Here is a 24760-nt window from a genome sequence, read left to right as displayed (position 1 = left end):
ATGGCTTATTTTGTATATCTAAAAGTAGGAGATACGGGCAGCAAATTTGTAGTTTTAACTATCATGTATTAAATACCTTGGAATTCTTCAAACAAAACTTCTGTATATTGTTCTTCATGTTAATGCAAGATTTTTTCTTTAAAACTATGCCTCTTAGATTGCTCGGGACGTGGACGGATCAGGTAACTACTTAATGCTGACACACAAACAAGTTGCTCAGCTGCACCCACTGTCCAGTTACTCCATCACCAAGAAGATGCCAGAGTGGGTTCTCTTCCACAAGTTCAGCATATCTGAAAACAACTACATTAGGATTACCTCAGAAATCTCCCCTGAACTGTAAGTTTGACAGAAAAAAAGGAGTTCTTTCGAATTCACAGTTGAGTAAATGACAAATTTGGCTTTTATCATTTTCAGTTTTAAGTTTATGCTGTGATCTCAAAGGCAGGATGATTTCTTAAATAACAGCCATACATACCTATTGTGAATAGGTGCTCTCAACATAAAGTTAGATTGGTACCAGTATAGAGAGATAACAGGAAACAAAGCATAGAGCTTCTTTCTAGAGAGGAACAAAATGCCACCAACTATTTGTAGCTGCAGACTGAGGAACAAGCTTGGCTGTCTCAGGGCAGGTCAGCTCCTGGCACTGCAGCTGATGGGGAGGGCAGGGAGGGGGAGGCGGAGACAGGCAGGTACCCGAGGTGCAGGGGCTAGGGGGCCACATGAGTTTGGGTTTTATTCTCTGGGCAGTACAAAGCAAATGGAGAGTTTTCAGGAAAGGTAACACGTTCTCCATATGCTTACAAAGATCACTCTCACTGCTAAGTAAACGGACAATAGTGAGAAGGGACACTGGTTGCAGAGGCTGGTCCATTTGAAGGCACGTCCACGTGGGCAGTGGTGGTCACAGCAGGAACCAAGAGTGACTCCCAGGTGTCCAGCTCCAGCAGCCGGGTGGGGAGTGGTTAGTTAATAAGAGAAAGGCGAAGGTGCTCCCTCTTGCCCTCTGCCAATTCTCCCAAGCTACTGAGCTGACCTTTTGCATACTGTGACGAGCTTTAGGGACACGACACTAGAGCTGCCAGCTTACTCTAGAGATGCAACTGGACTGACTCCATGAAAATCGCAGGAAGTATTGATTCTACTAGGGGCAGACTGACACTAAGAGAGTTCACAGTAAATACCAGTTCCGCAGGTAAATTCTTCAGGACTGGGCAGTGCCCGACATGTTTGGTGGTATCTCTCATATATGCACACAAATCTAATTTTTTGTTTTGGACAGATTTATGCAAATGGCACCACAATACTATTTCAGTAATCTGCCTCCTAGTGAAAGTAAGGATATCCTGCAGCAAGTAATGCATCACCTATCACCTATTTCAACAATGAAAAACGAACAGAAAATGTGTGAGACGTGCCCTGAAACTACTGAACAAAGATGCACTATACAGTGACTGTCCCTTCTGCACACAGCAGGACGTGCAATAAATATCCCCAAGTTTGCCCAACAAGTTGGTCCACTGGAGTGATGTGCAGATAGTCAGCACGGACATACTTCCCCATACAGATAGTCTTGAAAAAAATAACACTTTGTATACTATTTTAAAATAAAAAATAGAAGTTTTTATTGAGTTCTTTAAATTACTACTCCATGCTTTTTTTCTTCTTACTGGAAAAGTTTTTAATCAACCATTCATAATTTGACCAAATTTTTTTAAAAAAAGGTATTTTGTAAATGTGTCACAGACACAGGTGACAGAACCCTACTTTTTATAGAGGACCTTAATCTGAATAAAGTCATGAGTTTTTCAGTAAATCTGAGTTTTCTGGTAATTCTGCAAAAACAAGCCCACAACCGTCCATGGCAAATGGGTTATAGAGACAGATGGTCTTTCAGTTTGTCCATGATTTCATTCATCTTGTCACCTGGAATTAACATTACTGTTCGCAGGGGCTTCATCGGCACATCATCAAAGGACCATCTGCCTCCCAGACGTGTGTCGCTCTCCTCCTGCACTGAGTAGTTGAATTTTAGGATTGCCTTCTAAACCAGAGAAATGATCATGCATTAAAAATGCAGACAACATAAAGGGAAAGATTATTTAATTGACAACAAAGAGTGCAATGATTGGCCTATGTTCAAGTAAGAATAGGAGCTAAAGGAAGCAAAATGCAGAATAAAATGAGCTCACATGGACATTCAGGAAGAAGTTATAAAATGCTCATCAAATAGATTTTTGACCTACATGAGGAGCATGGATAAGAGTGTCCCATTTCTAAGAAGTGAACAGCAGTTAACTGACATTAACACTCCTACCCATTCATACACTGTTTGTAATTCTGAGTCACTCATGTTCACGCTTTCATTTGACTCTCAAAATAATCTTACGACAGACAAGTGAAATTCAGACTCATAACACTTGACAATTAATAAAATGAATCGTCTTCAAATGCTGGTTTCTTCCCACTGTCCCAGCTGCTTCCTTGGCATAAAACGCTGGTGTGAGGACAGGTAAGTTTGCCTGACCAGGCCATCTTAAAACACCCAGACGTGCTTCCCTGAAATGGCCTGCAGTGCTGAGGCATAGATTTTTAAAATTTAATTTTCACTATTTACTTCCTGAAAAACCAGGGCAGAGCTGAATCTGCAGTACTTTATAGTCTTCAGTGGGAATCTTAGAAGTGGTAAGTGACAGAGACCATCCGATCTGGGACGCTATGTTCCTCCTCAGAGATTCATGTAACATTTTTGAGAAAGAATATTCTCTGGTGTTTGGTTGTCTGTTGTAACACCAGCTACCTTTACAGGAAGAAAGTGGCAGAGATCCTACAAACGGGAAGACACCCAGTACTATGGGCACAGGGCAGTCCACAAGCTGGAATCGGGGGTCAGGGGTCTGCCCCAGCTCCTGCACCGACCCGCTGTGTCTGCATGTCCCTCGGCCTCCATGTCTGTATCCAGGGCTCCCGCCTGCCTCACGGAGGTCAGTGAGCATATCCGAAACACTGCTCACTACTAGCGAGTTCATGGTTTTTCCCTCCTCTCCACGCTCATCCCAGCAGTGGGGACGGGGAGCTGGTGACTAACCTCTTGAGAGCCTCCGTGCCAGGCACTGTTAATCGGAGAAAAGCAGTGCCACACTTGAAGGACTTTGACACAAACAGGAGAGCAATAAAATACTGATTTAATCCTGTTAAGAAACTTACTTACATCTGAAGAAACAGATGAAACAAGACGGTCTTACCTCATAGAAAAATTCTTCCTCTGCATTTGCAAACATTAATTCATCTTTCTCTTGGTTGCTCCATTTCTTTTTGGAATTTTTTCCTGCTTCCACAAATGTCTTGCTAATCAGAAGATAGAAGCAGCACTTTCCACATGGCTTGTTAGTTTTGTGTGCCTCTGCTAGTTCTTTCCTACAAGGCATACACACGGGGTTTGCCTGCCATCAGGGGAGAGCCATCAACAAAACAAAGTAGAAAACCAGCCCGGCCTCCTCAGTGGGGCCTGCTGGGACACAGGCGTAGGGAACAGACATCAGACCTGAACATGTCTAAAGCAGAGAGTTGTACTGTAGTCAGTTGACTGTGGCAATGCTTTTTACAGATGATGAATCTGTACAAGTAACCGACAGATGAGCATCAAATTCACTCAACATTACTGCTCTGCCCAGGCAGAAGCTGAAGTATGGAAGAATCAGGATTTTTTAAAACAACATTTAACAGTAACACACAATGGCCCATAGCCATAAGCAGTGCCATTACAGCACATGACTACAGCAGGCTCCAATCACTGCAGCCCAGGCCTCAGTCACCCTGACGTACCTCAGAAACGGCACGGCAAGGCGCACATACCCTACATTCTAGAACAGGCAATGGAATGGCAATGATGCCTTACTCTTTTTATCTTTCTGAAAATTACACATGAACCTATGCATATGGCTAAACAAAGATGTAAAGAAACGCCAAAAAACCCACTTCAGCTGTCTTTAATACAGGATCAGGAGAAGGCAGAGCCCTCCTGTGAATCCAAATAAACATGAGCCCAAGCGGATCAGAAAAGATAAAACAACAACACTTTGCACCAGAAGTACAATACGAGTAGCAGCTGAGGGACTGAGGGGGAGGGAGGACAAGAACAGAACTTTCTAAAAAGCAACGAATCTACAAAGGACAAATGGGAGACCTAAATGTTTCCAGGCTGGAGTTACGTTCGCACAGACTCCTGAAGGGAGAGCGCAGTGCGAGGGCCGTGGCCTCCGGGAAGGAGTACTCTGTGAGGCCCGGGGGCCGGTCTGTGCCTTCATCCGCCTCTATTTCAAAACACAGGCAATACCCATTCTTAGGTCTTAATTTAAAATATTCTTGTAAACTCAAAACTCCTGTATTAAAAAATAAAAACAACAAACCCTGAGAAGCCAGAGACATAGTATTGGGTCTATTTCATTAGTTATAAAACATCCAAGGGAATAGGAATTTCACTCAGTTTTTGTTACCATAGTAATTGTTCCGCATTTGTGTTACAGAAATCTATCTGTAAAAAAGGTGAAAAATTTAGTCTAATGGGAGCAAAGTCTATATAAGCTCTTAATACCGTGTAAATCTTTAAGGTTAATAAGACTGTAACTCAGCTCTTTAAAAGGCTCACTATCAATGAGTCGTGAACCTCAGGCCGCTGCTGCTGCTGTCGCCACACTGCTGCTCATCCAAGGGGAAAACTCTTTCCACACCAACACATTCCACTGAAATCACATTTCTGAATCCACTTGGAAAAAACCTGTTCAAAGGCATTTTCCCGTCTCTTACTGAAGCTGCAGGTGCATGGGCAGAGCGATCTGTGGAGGGACGTTAATGAATCTTTCACTTAGTAGGAAGCCCACAGGCTTGGTGGTGTCATTTAAAAGCTTGTCCAGCTGTTCAACCATGCTCTTTTCACAGTTCTTCTCACAGAAGCTTAAGATCAACTCTTTAATTTGTTCAGCACACTGGGCACCCTAGGAGGCAAAGAGAAGGCTTGCTCTTTATTACAAGCCATCACTTACAGGAGAAAACTTGAAAGTGAGAGCTGTCACTTTTTATCCTACAGGTAAGGCAGTTTCTTGTCATACAGCCTTTAAAATCTTCCATCTTCCGTGTTAACTGCTTATGCATTTCTCAAAGGTAACTACAACCGGCTATTTACCCTCTCATGACAAGGGTAAGAGAGGATTATACAAATACTCATCCACTGGAATAGCAATCCTAGGCCATCTCATAAAGACAGATGGACATAACTGGAAAAATCATCGAAAAACTAAAGATAAAACATGACCTGCATTATATTCTGAGGATACAGTCACAGGTTTTTACTTTTGATTACAACTCACCAGTGAGTCAATAAAAAGGTGAATAGAAACACAAATAAATGTAAATGCCCTCAACTTCAAGAAGCAATGAAGCTTCAGAATCAAAGAACACAGCTGCAGGGACAACACAAACAGCACCCATGTCAGTACCAACACCAGGACATCAGTTCCTGAAAAAACAGAGAAGACTCTCCTACCATGGGGAGTCGCTAACTGTAACTGGGTACAGACTGTTCAAAGCAAACGAGACAAAACACCTTCAGACTGAACCAAGGATCACGGTAAGACTACACAAGCACACACACAGCCTTACAGTTGGTGCCACTGTCTGATATACAAGAGCTTTCATCATACCTGAAATAAAAGTGGTTTTGGTCTAAGCAATAACTATTCAGATGCCACCCAGTGAAACCAACCTTTCTTTCAGTTAAATTTAAAAGACTTATGAAACCAAAAATCTCATCTTCGTCCACATCGTCATCGCTGTCTTCTGAAACATCCGTTTGCTATTTCAAAAAGAAAGAAATATTTCAGTTTTATATTTGGTTGGGAAGAAGTATAATACCAAGTCTTGGAACTGAGGTAAATTTATCTTTTCACTCTTTTAAGTTCAGCTTTGTTTTATAATTGCTGCCTCAGGGAGGCGTCAGGCACCAGACACAGGCACCGTGTGTTTGCTCACGCCACCCCACCACCGCGCGTCTGTTCCTCTTTTTACACTGTGGACAATCTCATCCTGCTCTCAATTTCTTTAAACTAGATCCTCAAGATATTTCTCTACTAGAGTCTCAACATATACTGATTTTCTCAGTATATTAAAAATCCAGAACAAATAAAACCTCATGAAATAAGTCATTTTAGTCTGTTTTCTAAAAGATTTGGCTGGAGCTAGCCCTTGCTTGTTTCTGTGGGTCCTCAACACTGTCTCACCTCAAAAATTCACATGCTTCCAGAGCACGGGCCTGTCCCGAGCACTGGTGAAGGGAACAATGCTTGAGTGCCACCTATCCCTACCACACGGGCAGGAGAGAAGAAAGAGGGCAAGAAAGGAGGTGACAAATTAGGCAATCACAAAATTAAAAACAAAATGCTTAACTCCAACTTGAACATCCTGCCTCCACTCAGAGCCCTGGCCCTGGGGCCTCAATCCTGGTCCACATTCTCTTTCCCGTGGTGCCCCTTTGCTTGCCCAGTAGTGAACCCCGCTCACTGCACCCCCGGCACCTAGCATGGAGCTTGGCACAGACGAAGTCCTCAGAGAATGTGTGCTGAATGAATGATGACAGGAGGCTGCTGCTTTCCCACCAACGGACAGCATCATCCACAACTGCACCTTGTCTCCCTGAACTTGTTCTGTGGGAAGGGATTTACAAGCTCTGCCACACCTTTCAGCAGGACTGGTTCAGTCAGGTGCGGTCAGTGGTGCCAAAGCGCCCCCAGCGGTGGTGTGCCTCAGGGCAAAGAGCAGAGCAGAAGTTAAACCAGACCAGGGACTAATCAGGGCCCTCGAGGAAGTGGCTCCTGGATTTAAGCTGGCACTGTCAGTGAGTGGGGAGCTCCGGAAAAGGGGAATCACAAGATTTCAAACAGAACATTTCTGCTGAACCTGGTTGTAAAAGGCCACCAGGTTCTTCCTGTAGGAACAAGGAAGGGTAGGATGGCTCAGGTAAGGCCTAGGTTCACTAAAACTACCTGGCAAGATGAGAGAAGTCTGAAGCTCAACAAAACAAGAGGGTACAAAAGTAGAGAATGAGAAGGTAATTCTCGAAGACACTAACAGTTCCAGTGAGGGGACCAGGCGCATGTCCACTCATGAAGGAAGAGGGCACACAGGTGCAGAGAAAGTATTATGCAAGCCAGCCTTGGTCCTCCAAGGTCAATAGCGGGTAGTTTCCCTGCACATCAAGTCCCCACCTGCTGTGGACAGACAAACGGTCGTGGGAAGCAGAAAGGCCCGTCAGTGCCAAGCCCTAAGAAATCCCCACAGTGGCCACTTGGCTCACAGCAATCAGCATCCCCTGGAGCACGCTCAGCGTTCCTCTCCTTGACGGGTTGTTGACCACCTGGGCAACACCTCACGGGGTCTGCCTCTCTGGGGGCTGGGGTCACAATCACATCTCAGTTCCATCCACATCCACCAGCCTCCCCAGCAAGAGCCCCTTCCACCTGACCCACCTTGTTCCCTCCCAGGCCACCCTTACCTTTCCAAGCCACTCTGTTCAACAGTTCTTCCTGCACCTAAGTACTGAGCAACTCATCACACACCACCTCGGCCCTGAAGCTCTACCTCTATGCAATCACATGCCTACAGTGCACAGCCGTCCCACACCCTTTCCCTCTGCGACCCCGGGGAAGGAAGGGTCCAAACCCCCAGTCGCAAAGGCTCCAGCCAAACTTCAGGGCAGTCCCTCTCCTAGGAGCATGAAGTCTCTGTCCCTGGAACACCTCAAGTGTCTCTGGAAGCCAAGGAAGCATAATTGTCACCATAGTTACTTGTGTAATCATCCAATGAAAGGCTGAATCCCCCTGCAGACAGAAAGCTTTCTCAAGGATAAAAACGACTCCCTGGCATCCACCAGGTGTCAGATCACATCTGATGACAGTAGGTTGGCCTGCTTTGTCCCACTGCTCTACCAAGAAGCCACCAGAGGTATTATTCTCATTTTCTCTATATTTAGTGCCACAAGGTTACTAGTGTTGTCAGAAGGTCTGAAACATGTGCACCGTACTTACTAACCAAGATGATGGTGACCCCATCAGTTCCAGGAATTCAGCGGAGTATCGGTGGTGATAGGAGGAATAGAGGGGGCAACTATGGATACAAACTTTTTCAAGAATTTTGGCTTTGATAACAAAGTGAGATGGCTGAAGGCAAGGCAGAGAGAAACACTGAAGTGGAGTTGTTTGTTTTGATTTTTATAAGCTAGACAGTGAGCACTCGGACAGTGAGCACCCATAATAGCTACACACAGAGCCTTTGCCATGCGCCAGACACTGTTCTAAGCACTTTACACATCAGCTCATTTGTTTACTTACCACCCTACGATGTAGGTACCAGTATCATCATTTTCAGAGATGGAGATGTAAATAGATTAAGATCACTGTGGCAAACTGTATTTCCCACAGATGATCCACATTCCCTTCAGATGAGCGACCCACCCAGACAATCCTCCCTCCAAGGAAGGGTCTACGCACCCTCCCCTTGAACCTGTAGAGACCACTGTTGTCTGCTGACTGACTGATGTCTGCCAATCAAGTGAATGGTAGAAATAACACTATCATAAAATGTGAAGTACTTCCACCTGGTACTTTTGGGTTGCTTGCTCTTGGTACCCAACCAGTGTTGGGGTCACTGGCACCCCACTGAGTCACAGCTAGGCTCCCAGCCAAGAGCCAGCACTAACTTGCCAGACACAGGATTGGCCATTTTCAAAGGGAATCCTCCAGCCCCGCTGGCCTTCTGCAGCGAATGCAACATGCAGCAGATAAGAGTTGTCCTCACCGAGCTCTGTCCAAACTGCTGATTCTCAAACCAAAGGGATGACTATTGCTATTCGAAGACACGAAGCTACAGAGCAGTTTGTTCAGCAGCAGCAGATCACCCAAAGAGCCACAGGACGGTAAGCAGCAGAGGCAGGATTCACTCGGTCCTGCTTCCTCCTCCCCCGAATGCTCCATTCCCTCGCTTTGCCGGATACCACGCCCTCTCAGGTCACTCCTCTGAGACTCCTGAGCAGGACCTGCCACGTACCTTCCTCATCCACGTAATGGTGCCGCACCACAGTGTCTGTCCCTGCCCTCCCTGGTCAGTCACAACCACTTCTAGGACTTGAATTACCACTTGCCTGCTGAAAATGCCCCGGTCACCAGCTGCTGCTTAATCTCTCTCCTGCATGTATCACAGGCAAATTGAACCCAGATATACAAATCCAAATTCACGTCCCCTCCTAACCTCATCTTCCGCCATGTTTGCTGTGATGGTTCCTGGAGCCAGACACATGGGAGGCTTCCTTGCCAACCTTTCCCCTCCCTCGCAGACCCACCACTCACTAAAAGCCCCACCCTATTTCATCTCTCAAATACCCTCTGAATCAGCCCACTTCTACCCCCATCCATTGCTACTACATGTACTACTGCACCTAGTAACACTGCATTAGCGGACTGGCCTTCTATCCAGTCTCCATTCCTCCAGTGATACTTCTTTCCAATTTGAGCTCCTGGCCTGCGTGCTATAGATCAGGACTTAACAGGTAATATACAGACTTAATTTAATCACAGTAAACACAACTGTCCTGCTTACCTTAATCACACTCCCAATATGGTTCTGTTGAATTAAGAGGTCTGTTAGTTCTGCAGTGTTCACAGGAGCCTTTAGGAAAAGCTGAGGAGAAAAAAACATATTTTAAATTAAAATCAAAGCATAACTTGCAATGAAACTTCTAATTTCCATATTCAAATAATGAAATTTCAGGGATGTGACAGAATTAGAATTCTTGGGAAAAGCAATCCCAAGAAGAAAGGAAAAGCCCAGAAGAATCAAGGAAGCTAAAGGTACTGGAATTGGAGAACAGGTAGTCAGTGTTAATGTAGGAGGTACATGGAGGCAGAAGAGGAAAAGCGGGGAAAGGGAAGGGAGGAGAATGGACATAAGGCCAAAGAATCTGGTGACGAGGACACTGGAGACTATGTGGGCAGAGAACCAAAGCCGTCCGACACTGGGTGAAGCTCCAAACAGTACAGTCAGCGATACGGCTGTCATGCAAGAATTCTTCCACCCACAGAGTTCAGATGCAAATTAGAGAAAAACAGAACAGTAGCGCGGGAGGGAATTTTAGGACACAGATGCTTGAACATATCAATCAGAGGAAGGGGTCTGGGACCAGAGGCACGAATAGGGGAGTTCGCCCTGGCAAAGAAGGGAAACAACTCTTCTTCCAGGCAAGGTAGAGAGAGGGTAGGAATGAGAATTCTAAGATAAAGGATAAAATTTGACACCACTTGCGTTGAATGGCCTGGATTTTCTGGCAAGAGCAAGTTTTTCATCAAAGAGTAAAAGACAATACCTGCTGTAGTAATTTCCTAATTCCGTCGTGATCCTTATCGGAGATGGAATAAGCTTCGAACTCAACAGTCACTTCCTGTAAATAAGACACAAAAAAGGTCTTCATACATAACTTTCCAGGATAACTCAGGCATTATTTCCCACTTGGCAGATTTCCTTTTTACTTTACCACCATTCTTTTTGGCTCTATATCTATAGAACACACCAGAAAAAGGATGAGAAAACATTACCTAAAGAACTGTCTAGGTTTCAAAATAGGCAAACATAGCCAAGACTGCCATCTGCACAGATTATAAAGCACCTTCATGCCATTTCCTCATTTGACACAAAAGCCTGGGAAGAACCTAACACTCAAGAGTGACTCATTCCAATGCTGAGAAAGTCTGCTCTGGATATAATAGTCATATTGGCCCTAAAGAAGAAACTACGTACTGACTGCAGTAAGGTTGGGCAAAGAACAAAATTACTTCAGAAATCCCTGGCATTGCCTAAAGCATCATTCAGCCCATCGATTTGAGGCTACACTTCATTCACTTGGCAGATATTTGTTGAGTACCACCACATACCAAGCACTATGCCAGGTACTTGAGAGGAAAAGGTGAGCTGAGCAGACATGAATAAGCCTGCAGTTTAAGAGTGAATACAGACCAGACTGTAGCACTGTAGCTCAAGATGGCGGCATGAGTAGGGCAGCAGAAATCTCCTGCCAAAACCATGTATATTTTGAAAATACAGCAAATGCAACTATTGCTAAAAGAGAGACCAGAAGATACAGTACAACAGACAGGTTACATCTACATCTATGAGAACCCAGCATCTCACAAAAAGGGTAACATACAAAGCAGTGACTCAGTGGGACCCGAGCACTCCCCCCACCCCAGCTCACCAGCGGGAGGAGAAGAATCAGAGTGGGGAGGGAGTAGACGCACAGGACTGCTAAGTAACCAGCCCTAGTAATCTGCACCGGGAGCACAGACACACATTGCATGGTGTGCTGGATATTAGAGAAACAGAAAAGTAAAACCCGAGACTGAGACTGCGAACAGGTCCCCACAGCTGGCTCCCCTGGGACAAACGAAAAGCAAGTGCTTTAAAAGTTTTAAAGGGACAAGGGTTTAACGGATAGACAAAACCATTCTGGCACACTCAGCTAAGCAGGCTGGGAATCTTAAGGAACTTCAGGCGCCCTAACCCCATGGGTGGCAACGCAGCTCCGAAGTCCTTCATGGTGATAAGCAGCCTGCCGTTCATTCCTCCCCACTAGCACTGCAAGCAAACCAGCTGACCCACCATTGCTGCGGACCAGCCAGGGAGCAACCCTGCCCACAACAACCTCACATAGTCTTCTCCCAGCACACAGCTAACCCAGCCAGACCCACAGGCTGCCCCCTGGGCGCAGCTGCCCAGCACAGGCAGAGGAAGCCGGCACAAACTCTGCAAGGCATGAAGGGGCGCCGTTCTCACAGAACACATGCCGCCTGCCTGTGACCCCTGGCAGTGCCCTAGGCTAAACCCAAGGACCACCCCACCCATGGCAGCTCAGGGGATTAACCCAGAGACTGCAACCTGTGTGCGGTTAACCAGCACAGGCAGCGCAGAAGGGCAAGGCCACCAGCAAGCAGGAAGGGATGTTCTCCCAGCTGACAAACATGCCACTCGCCGGCGATCACTTCTATAGCCATGAAAAGGCAGAAGAACCTGGTCAAGTCCAAAATCACTCAAATGCCAAAGAGAGGGCCTGACGAGACAGATATAACCAATCTTCCTGAAAAAGAATTCAAAATAAAAGTCATAACCATGCTGATGGAGCTGCAGAGAAATATGCAAGAGCTAAGAGATGAAGTCCGGAGGGAGATAACAGAAATGAAACCACCAATGGAAGGACTTAAGAGCAGACTGGATGAGGTGCAAGAGGCCGTTAATGGAATAGAAATCAGAGAACAGGAATACAGAGAAGCTGAGGCACAGAGAGATAAAAGATCTCTAAGAATGAAAGAATATTAAGAGAACTCTGTGACCAATCCAAATGGAACAATATTCACATTATAGGGGTACCAGAAAAAGAAGAGAGAGAAAAAGAGATAGAAAGTGTCTTTGAAGAAAAAACTTCCCCAAGCTGGGGAAGGAAATAGTCTTTCAGACCATGGAAGCCAACAGATCTCCCAACACAAGGGACTCAAGGAGGACAACACCAAGACATATAATAATTAAAACTGCAAAGATCAAAGACAAGGACAGGGTATTAAAAGCAACCAGAGAGAGAAAAAAGATGACCTACAAAGGAAAACCCAACAGGCTATCATCAGACTTTTCAACAGAAACCTTACAGGCCAGAAGAAAATGGCATAATATATTTAATGCAATGAAATCGAAGGGCCTTGAACCAGGAATACTGTACCCAGCAAGATTATCATTGAAATTTGAAGGAAGGATTAAACAATTTGCAGATAAGCAAAAGTTGAGGGAATTTACCTCCCACAAACCACTCTACAGGGTATTTTAAAAGGGACTGCTCTAGATGGAAGTACTCCTAAGGCTAAATAGATGTCACCAGAGAAAATAAAATCACAGCAAAGAAAGCAGACCAACCAAATACTAACTAAAGGCAAAAAATAAGATCAGCTAACCACAAAAGCAGTCAATGGAAACACAAAAGAGTACAGAATAAAACACCTAACAATAAAGAGTAGAGGAGGAAGGAAAAGAAGGGAGAGAAATCAAGAATCATCGTATTTAGAATAGTGTAATAAGTGAGTTAAGTTACATGGTTAGATAGTAAAGAAGCTACCCTTGAACCTTTGGTAATAACCATGAATCCAAAGCCTGCAATGGCAGTAAGTACATATCTATCGATAATCACCCTAAATGTAAATGGAATAAATGCACCAATCAAAAGACACAAAGTAATAGAATGGATAAAAAAGCAAGACCCTATAAAGGGCATATAAAAGTGTAGGCAAAGGGTCTGTTTGTGTTTATACAGAGGATCAAAGCCTAATTGGGCTACCCCGAAAATGAACTAAGATACGATATGAAAAAGAACTTCCAACATCAGCACTCTCTGGAAGACTCATGCCAGAAGATGATCATCAAAAATCCCCAACAAAGATCCACGCACTGCTACAGCTGTAGATGCACTCATCCCACCAGTTCCTGGACTTGCCATGGGAATGAGAAAGGAGATATCTAAGCTGGCCTGTGCATACAGTAAAACAACAAATTTGACTGGATCTATACTGTTGGAACTCAACCAAGAATTAGGAGAAGTGCAAATTGTAGCGCTCCAAACTCTTACAACTACAGACTATTTACTGTTAAAAGAACATATGGCATGTGAACAGTCCCCAGGAATGGGTTGTTTTAATTTGTCTGATTTCTCTCAGACTGTTCAAGTTCAGTTGGACAATATCCACCATATCATAGATAAGTTTTCACAAATGCCTAAGGTGCCTTAATGGTTTTCTTGGCTTCACTGGAGATGGCTGGTAATTACAGATATGCTTTGGTTATGTAACTATACTTCTATTATGTTAATGTGTGTGCGCAATTTAAGTAGTAGCTTAAAACCTATACATGCTGAAGTTACTCTACAAGAAGATATGTCAAAGAAATAATCAATCTTCCCATGTTTTCTTCTGCCTGCTACTTCTATAGCTTTTCTTCTTCCTTCCTAATTACAACCCTTAAATAGAATTCGTGCCTCATATCAAATTTACCGAGTATCATAAATCTTCCAAGTGGTAAAGATACCTCAAGACAAATGCTGGGCATAGAAGCCACAGGGCATAAATATGCAAAGAAGTAAAAAGCTAACCTTTTCAAACAATAAGGCTTCCCTCTCACTTACCAACTTCACATTTCCCTGTATGGCCCCGGAAGATGACTGGTTAGCCAGAGACGGGTAAGATTCCTCAAGGGAGGAACAACCTAAGACAGGCACAGTCGCAGGGGGGCCATCAGGTGAGAAATTGGGGATCAACAGAGGTGAGGCTTAGAACCTCACGCCCCCTGTTCTGAGAGAAATCTTCTGCATACGTGGATGTTTTATTGCCCTGGTCTAGCTTGGATTAACACATAGTCTACAAGTTCACACCTGATCATCTACACTTGCTCTCTTACAACACTAAACTATGTTTTCTACCTTTATCTTGTATCTACCTACCACTTCAGCATTTTATTAAAAATAATAATAATAAAGAGAGAAATGTGGTATCCACATATAAATCAAGTATAAAAACCAAATGAGTATTCATATTTGAACTGACTGTTTAGAGTTCATAATGCATGAGCAAAACCGAAAGTTTCTGTGATGACTGCCCTTGTACTGTTCACTATGTAACTTATTCATTATGTAAGAATTTGTTCTACATGTAAGAACTTGTTTGTTATGCCTCAGAAGATTGGAGACTGACGAAAACTAGGCTTGGGGTGGATTAATGATTGTGCATTGAGCATTGACTCCCCTATACAGAATTCTATTGTCGTTAACAACCACTTGATCAATAAATATGAGAGATGCCCTCACAAAAAAAAAAAAAAAAAAAAGGACAGACTTCCAATGGTAAAATAAATAAGTAACCGGGATGTAATGTATAGCATAAGGAATATAGTCAAGATACTGTAACAGCTTGGTAGGGTGATAGCTGGAACCTAGAATTATGTATATAAATGTTCTACCACTGTGTTGTACACTTGAAACAAATGTAATGTAATACTGTGCGTCAACTACCCTTCAATAAAAAATAATTAATTTAAAAAAAAACAAAAAAAAACAAAGGTTACAGAAGAAGGTGAAATCAACTTTAATAAACAATTCAACCTGCAAAAAAAAAAGCAAGACCCATCTATATGCTGCTTACAAGAGACTCACCTCAAACCAAAAGATATACAAAGACTAAAAGTGAAGAGATGGAAAAAAATTCTTCATGCAAACAATAGGGAGAAAAAAGCAGGGGTTGCAGTACTTGGATCAGACAAAATAGACTTCAAAACAAAGAAAGTAACAAGAGATAAAGAAGGACATTACATAACGATAAAGGGGTCAGTCCAACAAGAGGATATAAACATTATAAATATATATGCACCCAATACAGGAGCACCACCATATGTGAAAGAAATACTAACAGAAGTAAAGGAGGAAATAGAAGGCAATGCATTCGTTCTAGGAGACTTCAACATATCACTCACTCCAAAGGACAGATCCACCAGACAGAAAATAAGTAAGGACACGGAGGCACTGAACAACACTCTAGAACAGATGGACCTAACAGACATCTACAGAACTCTACACCCAAAAGCAGCAGGATACACATTCTTCTCAAGTGCACACAGAACATTTTCCAGAATAGACCACATACTAGGCCATAAAAAGAGCCTCAGTAAATTAAAGAAGACTGAGATCTTTTTGATTTCACATCACAAAGATTTCAGATCATCTTCTCAGATCACAAAGGTATGAAACTAGAAATAAATTGTACAAAGAAAACAGAAAGGCTCACACACATGGAGGCTTAACACCATGCTCCTAAATAATCAATGGATCAATGACCAAATTAAAACAGAGATCAAACAATATAAGGAGACAAATGACAACAACAACACAAAGCCCCAACTTTTGTGGGATGCAGCAAAAGCAGTTCTAAGAAGAAAGTATATAGCAATCCAGGCATATTTAAAGAAGGAAGAAAAATCCCAAATGAATAGTCTAAATTGACAATTATTGAAACTGGACAAAGAACAAATGAGGCCCAAAGTCAACAGGAGGGTAAATAACATTGAGAATAAAATAGAAAAATTTAATGAAACCAAGAGCTGGTTCTTTGAGAAAATAAACAAAATAGATAAACCCCTAGAGAATCTACACACATAAATAGGATCAGAAATGAGAAAGGAAAAAATCACTATGAACACCACAGAAATACAAAGAATTATTAGAGAATACTATGAAAATCTATAAGCTAACAAACTGGATAACTTAGAAGAAATGGACAACTTTCTAGAAAAATACAACCTTCCAAGACTGACCAAGGAAGAAGCAGAAAATCTAAACAGACCAATTACCAGCAGCGAAATTGAATTGGAAATCAAAAAACCACATAAGAACAAAACCTCTGGGACAAATGGATTCACCACTGCATTTTATCAGACATTTAGAGAAGACATAATACCCATTCTCCTTAAAGTTTTCCAAATAAACAGAAGAGGAGGGAATACTCCCAAACTCATTCTATGAAGCCAGCATCACTCTAATACCAAAACCAGGCAAAGACACCACAAAAAAGAAAATTACAGACCAATATCGATGAACATAGGTGCAAAAATACTCAACAAAATATTAGCAAACTGAATTCAAAAATACATCAAGAGAATCACACACCATGATCAAGTGGGATTCATCTCAGGGATGCAAGCATGGTACAACATTCGAAAATCCATCAACATAATCCACCACATCAACAAAAAGGACATAAACCACATGTTCATCTCCATAGATGCTGAAAAAGCATTCAACAAAATTCAACATCAATTCATGATAAAAACTCTCAACAAAATGGATATAGAGGGCAAGTACCTCAACATAATAAACGCCATATATGACAAAACCACCACAACACTATACTTAACAGCGATAGGTTGAAAGCTTTTCCCCTAAGATAAGGAACAAGACAAGGATGCCCACTCTCCCCACTTTTATTCGACATAGTACTGGAGGTCCTAGCCACGGCAATCAGACAACACAAAGAAATAAAAGGCACCCAGATTGGTAAGGAAGAAGTCAAACTGTCCCTGTTTGCAGATGACATGATACTATACATAACAAACCCTAAAGAATCCACTCCAAAACTAACAGAATATCTGAATTCAGCAAGTTGCAGGATACAAAATTAATACACAGAAATCTGTGGCATTCCTATACACTAACAATGAACTAGCAGAAAGAGAAATCAGGAAAACAATTCCATTCACAATTGCATCAAAAAGAATAAAATACCTAGGAATAAACCTAACCAAAGAAGTGAAAGACCTATACCTGAAAACTACAAGACACTCTTAAGAGAAATTAAAGAGGACACTAATAAATGGAAATTCATCCCATGCTCTTGGGTAGGAAGAATTAATATTGTCAAAATGGCCATCCTGCCTAAAGCAATATACAGATTCAATGCAATCCCTATCAAAATAACAACAGCATTCTTCAATGAACTAGAGAAAATAGTTCTAAAATTCATATGTAATCACAAAAGACTCCGAATAGCCAGAGCAATCCTGAGAAGGAAGACTAAAGCTGGAGGAATGACGCTCCCCAACTTCAAGCTCTACTACAAAACCAAGGTAATCAAGACAATTTGGTATTGGCACAAGAACAGACCCATAAACCAATGGAACAGACTAGGGAGCCCAGATATAAACCCAACCATATATGGTCAATTAATATACGATAAAGGAGCCATGGATATACAATGGGGAAATGACAGCCTCTTCAACAGCTGGTGTTGGCAAAACTGGACAGCTACATGTAAGAGAATGAAACTGGATCGTTGTCTAACCCCATACACAAAAGTAAACTCAAAATGGATCAAAGACCTGAATGTAAGTCATGAAACCATAAAAATCTTAGGAAAAAACATAGGCAAAAATATCTTGGACATAAACATGAGCAACTTCTTCATGAACATTATCGCCCCGGGCAAGGGAAACAAAAGCAAAAATGAATAAGTGGGATTATATCAAACTAAAAAGCTTCTGTACAGCAAAGAACACCATCAGTAGAACAAAAAGACATCCTACAGTATGGGAGAATATATTCATAAATGACATATCCGATAAGGGGTTGACATCCAAAATATATAAAGAGCTCACGTACCTCAACAAACAAACAAAAAAATAATCTAGTTAAAAAATGGGCAGAGGATCTGACCAGACAGTTCTCCAAAGAAGAAATTCAGATGGCCAACAGACACATGAAAAGATGCTCCACATCGCTAGTTATCAGAGAAATGCAAATTAAAACCACAATGAGATATCACCTCACACCAGTAAGGATGGCTACCATCCAAAAGACAGACAACAAAGAATGTTGGAGAGGTTGTGGAGAAAGGGGAACCCTCCTACACTGCTGGTGGGAATGTAAATTAGTTCAACCATTGTGGAAAGCAATATGGAGGTTCCTCAAAATGATCAAAGTAGACTTACCATTTGACCCAGGAATTCCACTTCTAAAAATTTACCCTAAGGATGCAGCACTCCAGTTTGAAAAAGACAGATGCACCCCTATGTTTATCGCAGCACTATTTACAATAGCCAAGAAATGGAAGCAACCTAAGTGTCCATCACTAGATGAATGGATAAAGAAGATGTGGTTCATATACACAATGGAATATTATTCAGTCATAAGAAGAAAACAAATCCTACCATTTGCAACAACATGGACGGAGCTCGAGGGTATTATGCTCAGTGAAATAAGCCAAGCAGAGAAAGACAAATACCAAATGATTTCACTCATCTGTGGAGTATAAGAACAAAAGAAAAACTGAAGGAACAAAACAGCAGCAGAATCACAGAACCCAAGAATGGACTAACAGTTACCAAAGGGAAAGAGACTGGGGAGAATGGGAGGGTAGGGAAGGATAAGGGCAGGGAAGAAGAAAGGGGGTATTATGATTAGCAGGTATAATGTGGGGGGTGGGGGAAAGGGGAGGGCTTTGCAACACAGAGAAGACAAGTAGTGATTCTACAACATCTTACTATGCTGATGGACAGTGAGTTTAATGGGGTTTGTTGGGGGGACTTGGGGTAGGGGAGAGCCTAGTAAACATAATGTTCTTCATGTAATTGTAGATTAATGATAACAACAACAAAAAGTATCTCTTGGACATAAACATGAGCAACTTCTTCATGAACATTATCTCCCTGGGCAAGGGAAACAAAAGCAAAAATGAACAAGTGGGATTATATCAAACTAAAAAGCTTCTGTACAGCAAAGAACACCATCAGTAGAACAAAAAGACATCCTACAGTATGGGAGAATATATTCATAAATGACATATCCGATAAGGAGTTGACATTCAAAATATATAAAGAGCTCACGTACCTCAACAAACAAAAAGCAAATAATCTAGTTAAAAAATGGGCAGAGGATCTGACCAGACAGTTCTCCAAAGAAGAAATTCAGATGGCCATCAGGCACATAAAAAGATGCTCCACATCGCTAGTCATCAGAGAAATGCAAATTAAAACCACAATGAGATATCACCTCACACCAGTTAGGATGGCCAATATTCAAAAGAAAAACAACAAATGCTGGCAAGGTTGTGGAGAAAGGGGGACCCTCCTACACTGCTGGTGGGAATGTAAATTAGTTCAACCACGGTGGAAAGCAGTATAGAAGTTCCTCAAAAAATAGAAATACCATTTGACCCAAGAATCCCACTCCTAGGAATTTACCCTAAGAATGCAGGAGCCCGGTTTGAAAAAGACATATGCACCCCAGTGTTTATTGCAGCACTATTTACAATAGCCAAGAAATGGAAGCAACCTAAGTGTCCATCAGTAGATGAGTGGATAAAGAAGATGTGGTACATATACACAATGGAATATTATTCAGCCATAAGAAGAAAACAAATCCTACCATTTGCAACAACATGGATGGAGCTAAAAGGGTATTATGCTCAGTGAAGTAAGCCAGGTGGATAAAGACAAGTATCAAATATTTCACTCATCTGTGGAGCATAAGAACAAAGAAAAAACTGAAGGAACAAAACAGCAGCAGAATCACAGAACCCAAGAATGGACTAACAGTTACCAAAGGGAAAGGGACAGGGGAGGATGGGTGGGAAGGGAGGAATAACGGGGGAAAAGGAGCATTAAGAATAGCACACATAATGTAGGGGGTTGGGGGGCATGGGGAAGGCAGTATAGCACAGAGAAGACAAGTAGTGACTCTATAGTGTCTTACTACACTGATGGACAGTGATTGTAATGGGGTATGTGGGGGGACTTGATAATGGGGGGAGTCTAGTAACCATAACGTTGCTCATGTAATTGTACATTAATGATACAAAAAAAAAGTTGCTACAGGATTCAAAGCAAGAGAAGATGGAGGTGTGAACTATGGTTGCAGAATCAATGATGAGAAGTGTTTGGACACTGAAGGTAAAGCTAACAGGATTTACTGACAGACTGTAAATGTGGGAAAGGGGAGGAATTAATTATAACTTTCAAGTTTGGGTTTGAGCAACTGGTGCATGTGGGGGCCATTTACTGAAAAGGCGAAGACTAGGAGCAGGGACGTGAATTACGAATTATGCTTTGGACCGTGTTTAGTTTGCGGTACCTATTAGGCATTCGGTGGTCTGAAGGACCATTCCCTCCTGATTATTCATTCAGCAAATACTGAGTACCTCTAACGCCAGCACCCTGGTAGGGGCTATTATGAAGAAACGGAGCCCAGTTCTCTGAGAACGTAGCACCCGAACTTGGCGAGAGGGGCAGGGTCAGCAGCCCAGGGAAGTAGGAAATCTCAGCTCAGCTGAGACCGAAACGAGGGCAACCGCGCAGCATGAAGAGCGCGTGAACCGGCTCTCGGGAGGGACGGACAGAGGGCCGCGGGCGTGGGGCGGGCGCAGCGGGCAGGCGCGGGGAGTGCAGGGCGCCCGGCGAACAGCGGCTCCGGCCCGAGGCCGAAAGGCCCGAGAAGGCGCGGAGGGCTTTGTCCGGGGGCGCGAGGAGGCCGGGCCGCCCCGGTAGGGCCTTTGGGAACAGTGTCTGCGGCTGCGGCGTGGAAAACACTAGTGGGACCTGGGTCGGGCCCTTACCGCCCCCGCCCGTCGGGAGGCCCTCCTCCGGGCAGCGCGCACCTGCCCAAGGCTCTGGTCGCCGGGAAACGGTTTTCCCAGATGTACGGCAAACCGAGGTCGCGTACGTCTCTCACCTCGTCGACGCTCTCGTCGTCTTCATCCTCTTCCTCGTCACTGTCCTCGTCGTCTTCGTGCTCATCCTGCACTTTACCTTCCTCCTCCTCGCCGCGCGGGACGGCGCTTCCAACGACACGCCGCTTAGGCCGGGACGCCATGCTGCCACTCTCGCTGCGCCTGCGCAGCCCCCGCGGGCCCGTCCTCCTGGGCCCACCTATGCAGGCCGCGGGGGTGAGAGATTAAGGAGAACCTCAGCGCTAAGTCGGCGGCAACCCGAGTGTCTCTGCTGAATTCCGCGGCCGCGAGCTCACAGATTCAAGTCCAATCCGGGATCCTACCTTGGCCTTTTATTCCTCCCTCCATCCTCCCTCACTCCCTCCAACGCTTCCTCTCCCCTTCGCGCAGTGGTTCGACCCATCTTGGCTCTGGCCCTCCCGGACGCCATGTCGGTGCGCATGCGCGAGCTCCCGCAGAGAGTGGCTCGGGCTGCGCGACCCCCACCCGGTTTGAGGCCGCCGGGCCATCGCCGGACGTTGCCAAGGCCTCTCCGGCCACGTGGTGAGGAGGCCGCCCACCCGGCTAGACGCGCCGGCAGCCTCGCCGTCCGCTAGTTGGCTCCGCCAGACACGGGCCCCGACCGGGCGCCGACGGGGCACCGGGCGCGGCAGCCCGGCAGGTAGGTGTCGCCCCACGGTACCGGCGGAGACACAGAAACCGCGGACGCGCAGGGCCCGCCTGCGGCGTGAGCTGGTGCGAGACGCGTCGGAGCAGCGCCAAGGCCGCCGCCGGCCTGGGTGCGGGCGGTGGTCCGCGGTGTTGGCAGCCCAGACGGAAGGTCGCGGATCCGTGCAGATGTCCCCGCCGGGCTCGGTCCGACCCCGGGGCGCCCCCAGCCCAGCGGGAGGCGTGGCCTTGTCTGGGATGGAACGAATCCGACCCGGGCGCCTGCCTCGACGACACTCCCTACGCGCGTTTCCTTGACCTGAAGGTTTCTTTAAAATCAGGGATCCACTTTAAATGCTCCAGGGGTCAGTGCAGAATCTGAACTACAGCCCAGCGCCTACTTTGAGAGAATAGGGTGGTGAGGACTATGGCAAGCTACGTACCCGCCGCTGCAGCCAGTTGTGGAAGAGTGGACATTTCTAGGGAACCTAGAATTGTAGATATTTAACAGAACTAACAGGTTTTTAAAACCTGTGCCAGATAAAATTAAACTTCCAGGCAGGTTTATCCCACGGACTACCAGTTTGCAGCCTGTCGTAAAGACTTTATTATTTGGAAAGAAAAGAGAGAAGACGTCAGCTTTCTGAGGATGAGGTCTATGGTTTTGATCTTTCTGCTGTCTGTAAAGTGAGGACAGTGGAGGGGTTGGATGTGTGTGATTCTAAAATGGAATGAGCTGCCCCTGGTAGTGAGGTGGCTGCTGCTAGAGAAGTTTAAGCAGAATCCTGATGATGATTCAGTGATCTTTCAGCCACAGAAAGTGGAGTCAGGATAACAAGGGGCCCAGAGCCCCCGTGATTGTGTGTTGTGAGTTCCATTTTTACTGAGAGTCTGGGCTACCAGGCCACAACTTCAATATTCATATACATACGCATCAGAGCTCTACATCTGGTGGGATAGCTTAAAATGGCCCCGTTGGGTCCCACAACTATGCAAAAGCAGCTTCCTATTCGGTACAAGAGAGAAAGCTGTAAAAATACCTATCAAAAGGTTAGGATTAGAAAAAAAGAGTCAGAAGGCACAGTGCCAACATATCAATAGAGTTGCACTGAGACATCATGGGTAATTTTTCCATTTCTTTATACTTTTTTGTGGTAAAATACATGTAACATAAAATTTACCAATTAATTATTAAGTGTCCAGTTCAGTGGCATCAAGTACATCTACACTGTTGTGCCACCATCACCACCCATCCATCACCAGACCTTTTTTATCTTGTAAACTGTAACTGTACCCATTAAACAGTAACACCCCATTCCCCCTCCTCCATCCCCTGGAAACCACCATTCTACTCTGTCTCTGCATTTGACTACTCTAGGTAGCCTCAGATAAGTGGAATCATAATATCTGTCCTTTTGTGACTTCCTCATTTCACTTAGCATGAAGTCCTCAAGGCTCATCCATGGTGTAGCATGTGCCAGATTTCTTGCCTTTTAAAGGATTAATAATATTCCATTGTGTATATGGACCATATTTTTTTTTCTTTTTTTGTAGATAATTATTTTTTTATTGAAGGGTAGTTGACACACGGTATTACATTACATTAGTTTCAGGTGTACAACATAGTGATTCAACATTTATATACATGACAATTCTAGGTACCAGCTATCACCATACCAAGCTGTTACAATATCTTGACTATATTCATTACATCCCGGTTACTTATTATTTTACCATTGGAAGTGTATACTTTTTTTTTTTTTTTGTGAGGGCATCTCTCATTTATTGATCAAATGGTTGTTAACAACAATAAAATTCTGTATAGGGGAGTCAGTGCTCAATGCACAATCATTAATCCACCCCAAGCCTAATTTTCGTCAGTCTCCAAACTTCTGAGGCATAACAAACAAGTTCTTACATGGAGAACAAATTCTTACATAGTGAGTAAGTTCTTACATGGTGAACAGTACAAGGGCAGCCATCACAGAAACCTTCGGTTTTCCTCATGCATTATGAACTATAAACAGTCAGTTCAAATATGAATACTCATTTGATTTTTATACTTGATTTATATGTGGATACCACATTTCTCTCTTTATTATTATTATTTTTAATAAAATGCTGAAGTGGTAGGTAGATACAAGTGAAGGTAGAAAACATAGTTTAGTGTTGTAAGAGAGCAAATGTAGATGATCAGGTGTGTGCCTGTAGACTATGTGTTAATCCAAGCTAGACCAGGGCAATAAAACATCCACGTATGCAGAAGATTTCTCTCAGAACGGGGGGGTGAGGTTCTAAGCCTCACCTCTGTTGATCCCCAATTTCTCACCTGATGACCCCCCTGCAACTGTGCCTGTCTTAGGTTGTTCCTCCCTTGAGGAATCTTACCCATCTCTGGCTAACCAGTCATCTTCCGGGGCCATACAGGGAAATGTAAAGTTGGTAAGTGAGAGAGAAGCCTTATTTATTGAAATGGTTAGCTTTTTATTTCTTTGCATATTTATGCCCTGTAGCTTCTATGCCCAGCATTTGTCTTGAGGTATCTTTACCACTTGGAATAATTATGATACTCGGTAAATTTGATATGAGGCACGAATTCTATTTAAGGTTGTAATTAGGAAGGAAGAAGAAAAGCTATAGAAGTAGCAGGCAGCAGAAAACATGGGAAGATTGATTATTTCTTTGACGTATCTTCTTGTAGAGTAACTTCAGCATGTATAGGTTTTAAGCTACTACTTAAATTGCGCACACACATTAACATAATAGGAGTATAG

General features: G+C 43.7%; 3 protein-coding genes across 21 annotated transcripts in view; 2 read left to right on the top strand and 1 right to left on the bottom strand.

Annotated features, from left to right (window-relative positions):
* The window catches only part of DHX32 (DEAH-box helicase 32 (putative)), a 55667-nt gene extending 54023 nt beyond the window's left edge, over positions 1 to 1644 (top strand). For all 3 annotated transcript variants that reach the window (XM_057506456.1, XM_036899052.2, XM_036899051.2), the window contains 2 exons: positions 158 to 339; positions 1286 to 1644. In XM_057506456.1, the coding sequence (XP_057362439.1) occupies positions 158 to 339; positions 1286 to 1457 (354 nt within the window). In that variant the 3' untranslated portion in view covers positions 1458 to 1644. The remainder of the gene's footprint in view (positions 1 to 157; positions 340 to 1285) is intronic.
* BCCIP (BRCA2 and CDKN1A interacting protein) lies at positions 1593 to 21513 on the bottom strand. Of its 2 annotated transcripts, XM_057506458.1 has the most exons (8): positions 21341 to 21471; positions 12067 to 12175; positions 10412 to 10482; positions 9649 to 9729; positions 5765 to 5854; positions 4810 to 4997; positions 3249 to 3420; positions 1593 to 2047 (listed from the first exon to the last, which is right to left on the bottom strand). In XM_057506458.1, coding segments are annotated over exons 2-8 (774 nt in total). In that variant the 5' UTR covers positions 12068 to 12175; positions 21341 to 21471; the 3' UTR covers positions 1593 to 1876. The 2 variants fall into 2 exon arrangements, with proteins under 2 accessions (XP_057362441.1, XP_036754950.1); XM_036899055.2 differs by lacking the exon at positions 12067 to 12175 and having other exon boundaries at positions 10412 to 10486; positions 21341 to 21513.
* Positions 21514 to 21748: 235 nt separating this feature from the next.
* Positions 21749 to 24760, top strand: part of UROS (uroporphyrinogen III synthase) — a 37667-nt gene continuing 34655 nt past the window's right edge. For 5 of the 16 annotated variants that reach the window (XR_008999053.1, XM_057506473.1, XM_057506471.1 and 2 more), the window contains exon 1: positions 21750 to 21999. The gene's annotated coding sequence lies outside the window, so the exon portion shown is untranslated. Of the gene's footprint in view, positions 22000 to 24760 lie in introns of all 16 variants that reach the window. The other 11 variants (XR_008999051.1, XR_008999052.1, XM_057506469.1 and 8 more) reach the window with 5 other exon arrangements.

This window comes from Manis pentadactyla, chromosome 8, assembly GCF_030020395.1.
Source record: "Manis pentadactyla isolate mManPen7 chromosome 8, mManPen7.hap1, whole genome shotgun sequence".
Taxonomy (NCBI): Eukaryota; Metazoa; Chordata; class Mammalia; order Pholidota; family Manidae; genus Manis; species Manis pentadactyla.
The sequence above is the reverse complement of the archived record's forward strand: the minus strand, read 5'-3'. Positions and strand labels throughout refer to the sequence as shown.

Excerpts from the sequence above, each read along its gene's own strand:
- BCCIP (XM_036899055.2), bottom strand. The coding sequence starts at position 21,481 with ATGGCGTCCCGGCCTAAGCGGCGTGTCGTTGGAAGCGCCGTCCCGCGC. Across the intron at positions 9,730-10,411 it reads TTAGGAAATTACTACAGCAG|CTTTTCCTAAAGGCTCCTGT; the intron begins GTATTGTCTTTT and ends TTTTCTCCTCAG. Across the intron at positions 3,421-4,809 it reads CCCATGCACCTGCAGCTTCA|GAAAGAACTAGCAGAGGCAC; the intron begins GTAAGAGACGGG and ends TATGCCTTGTAG.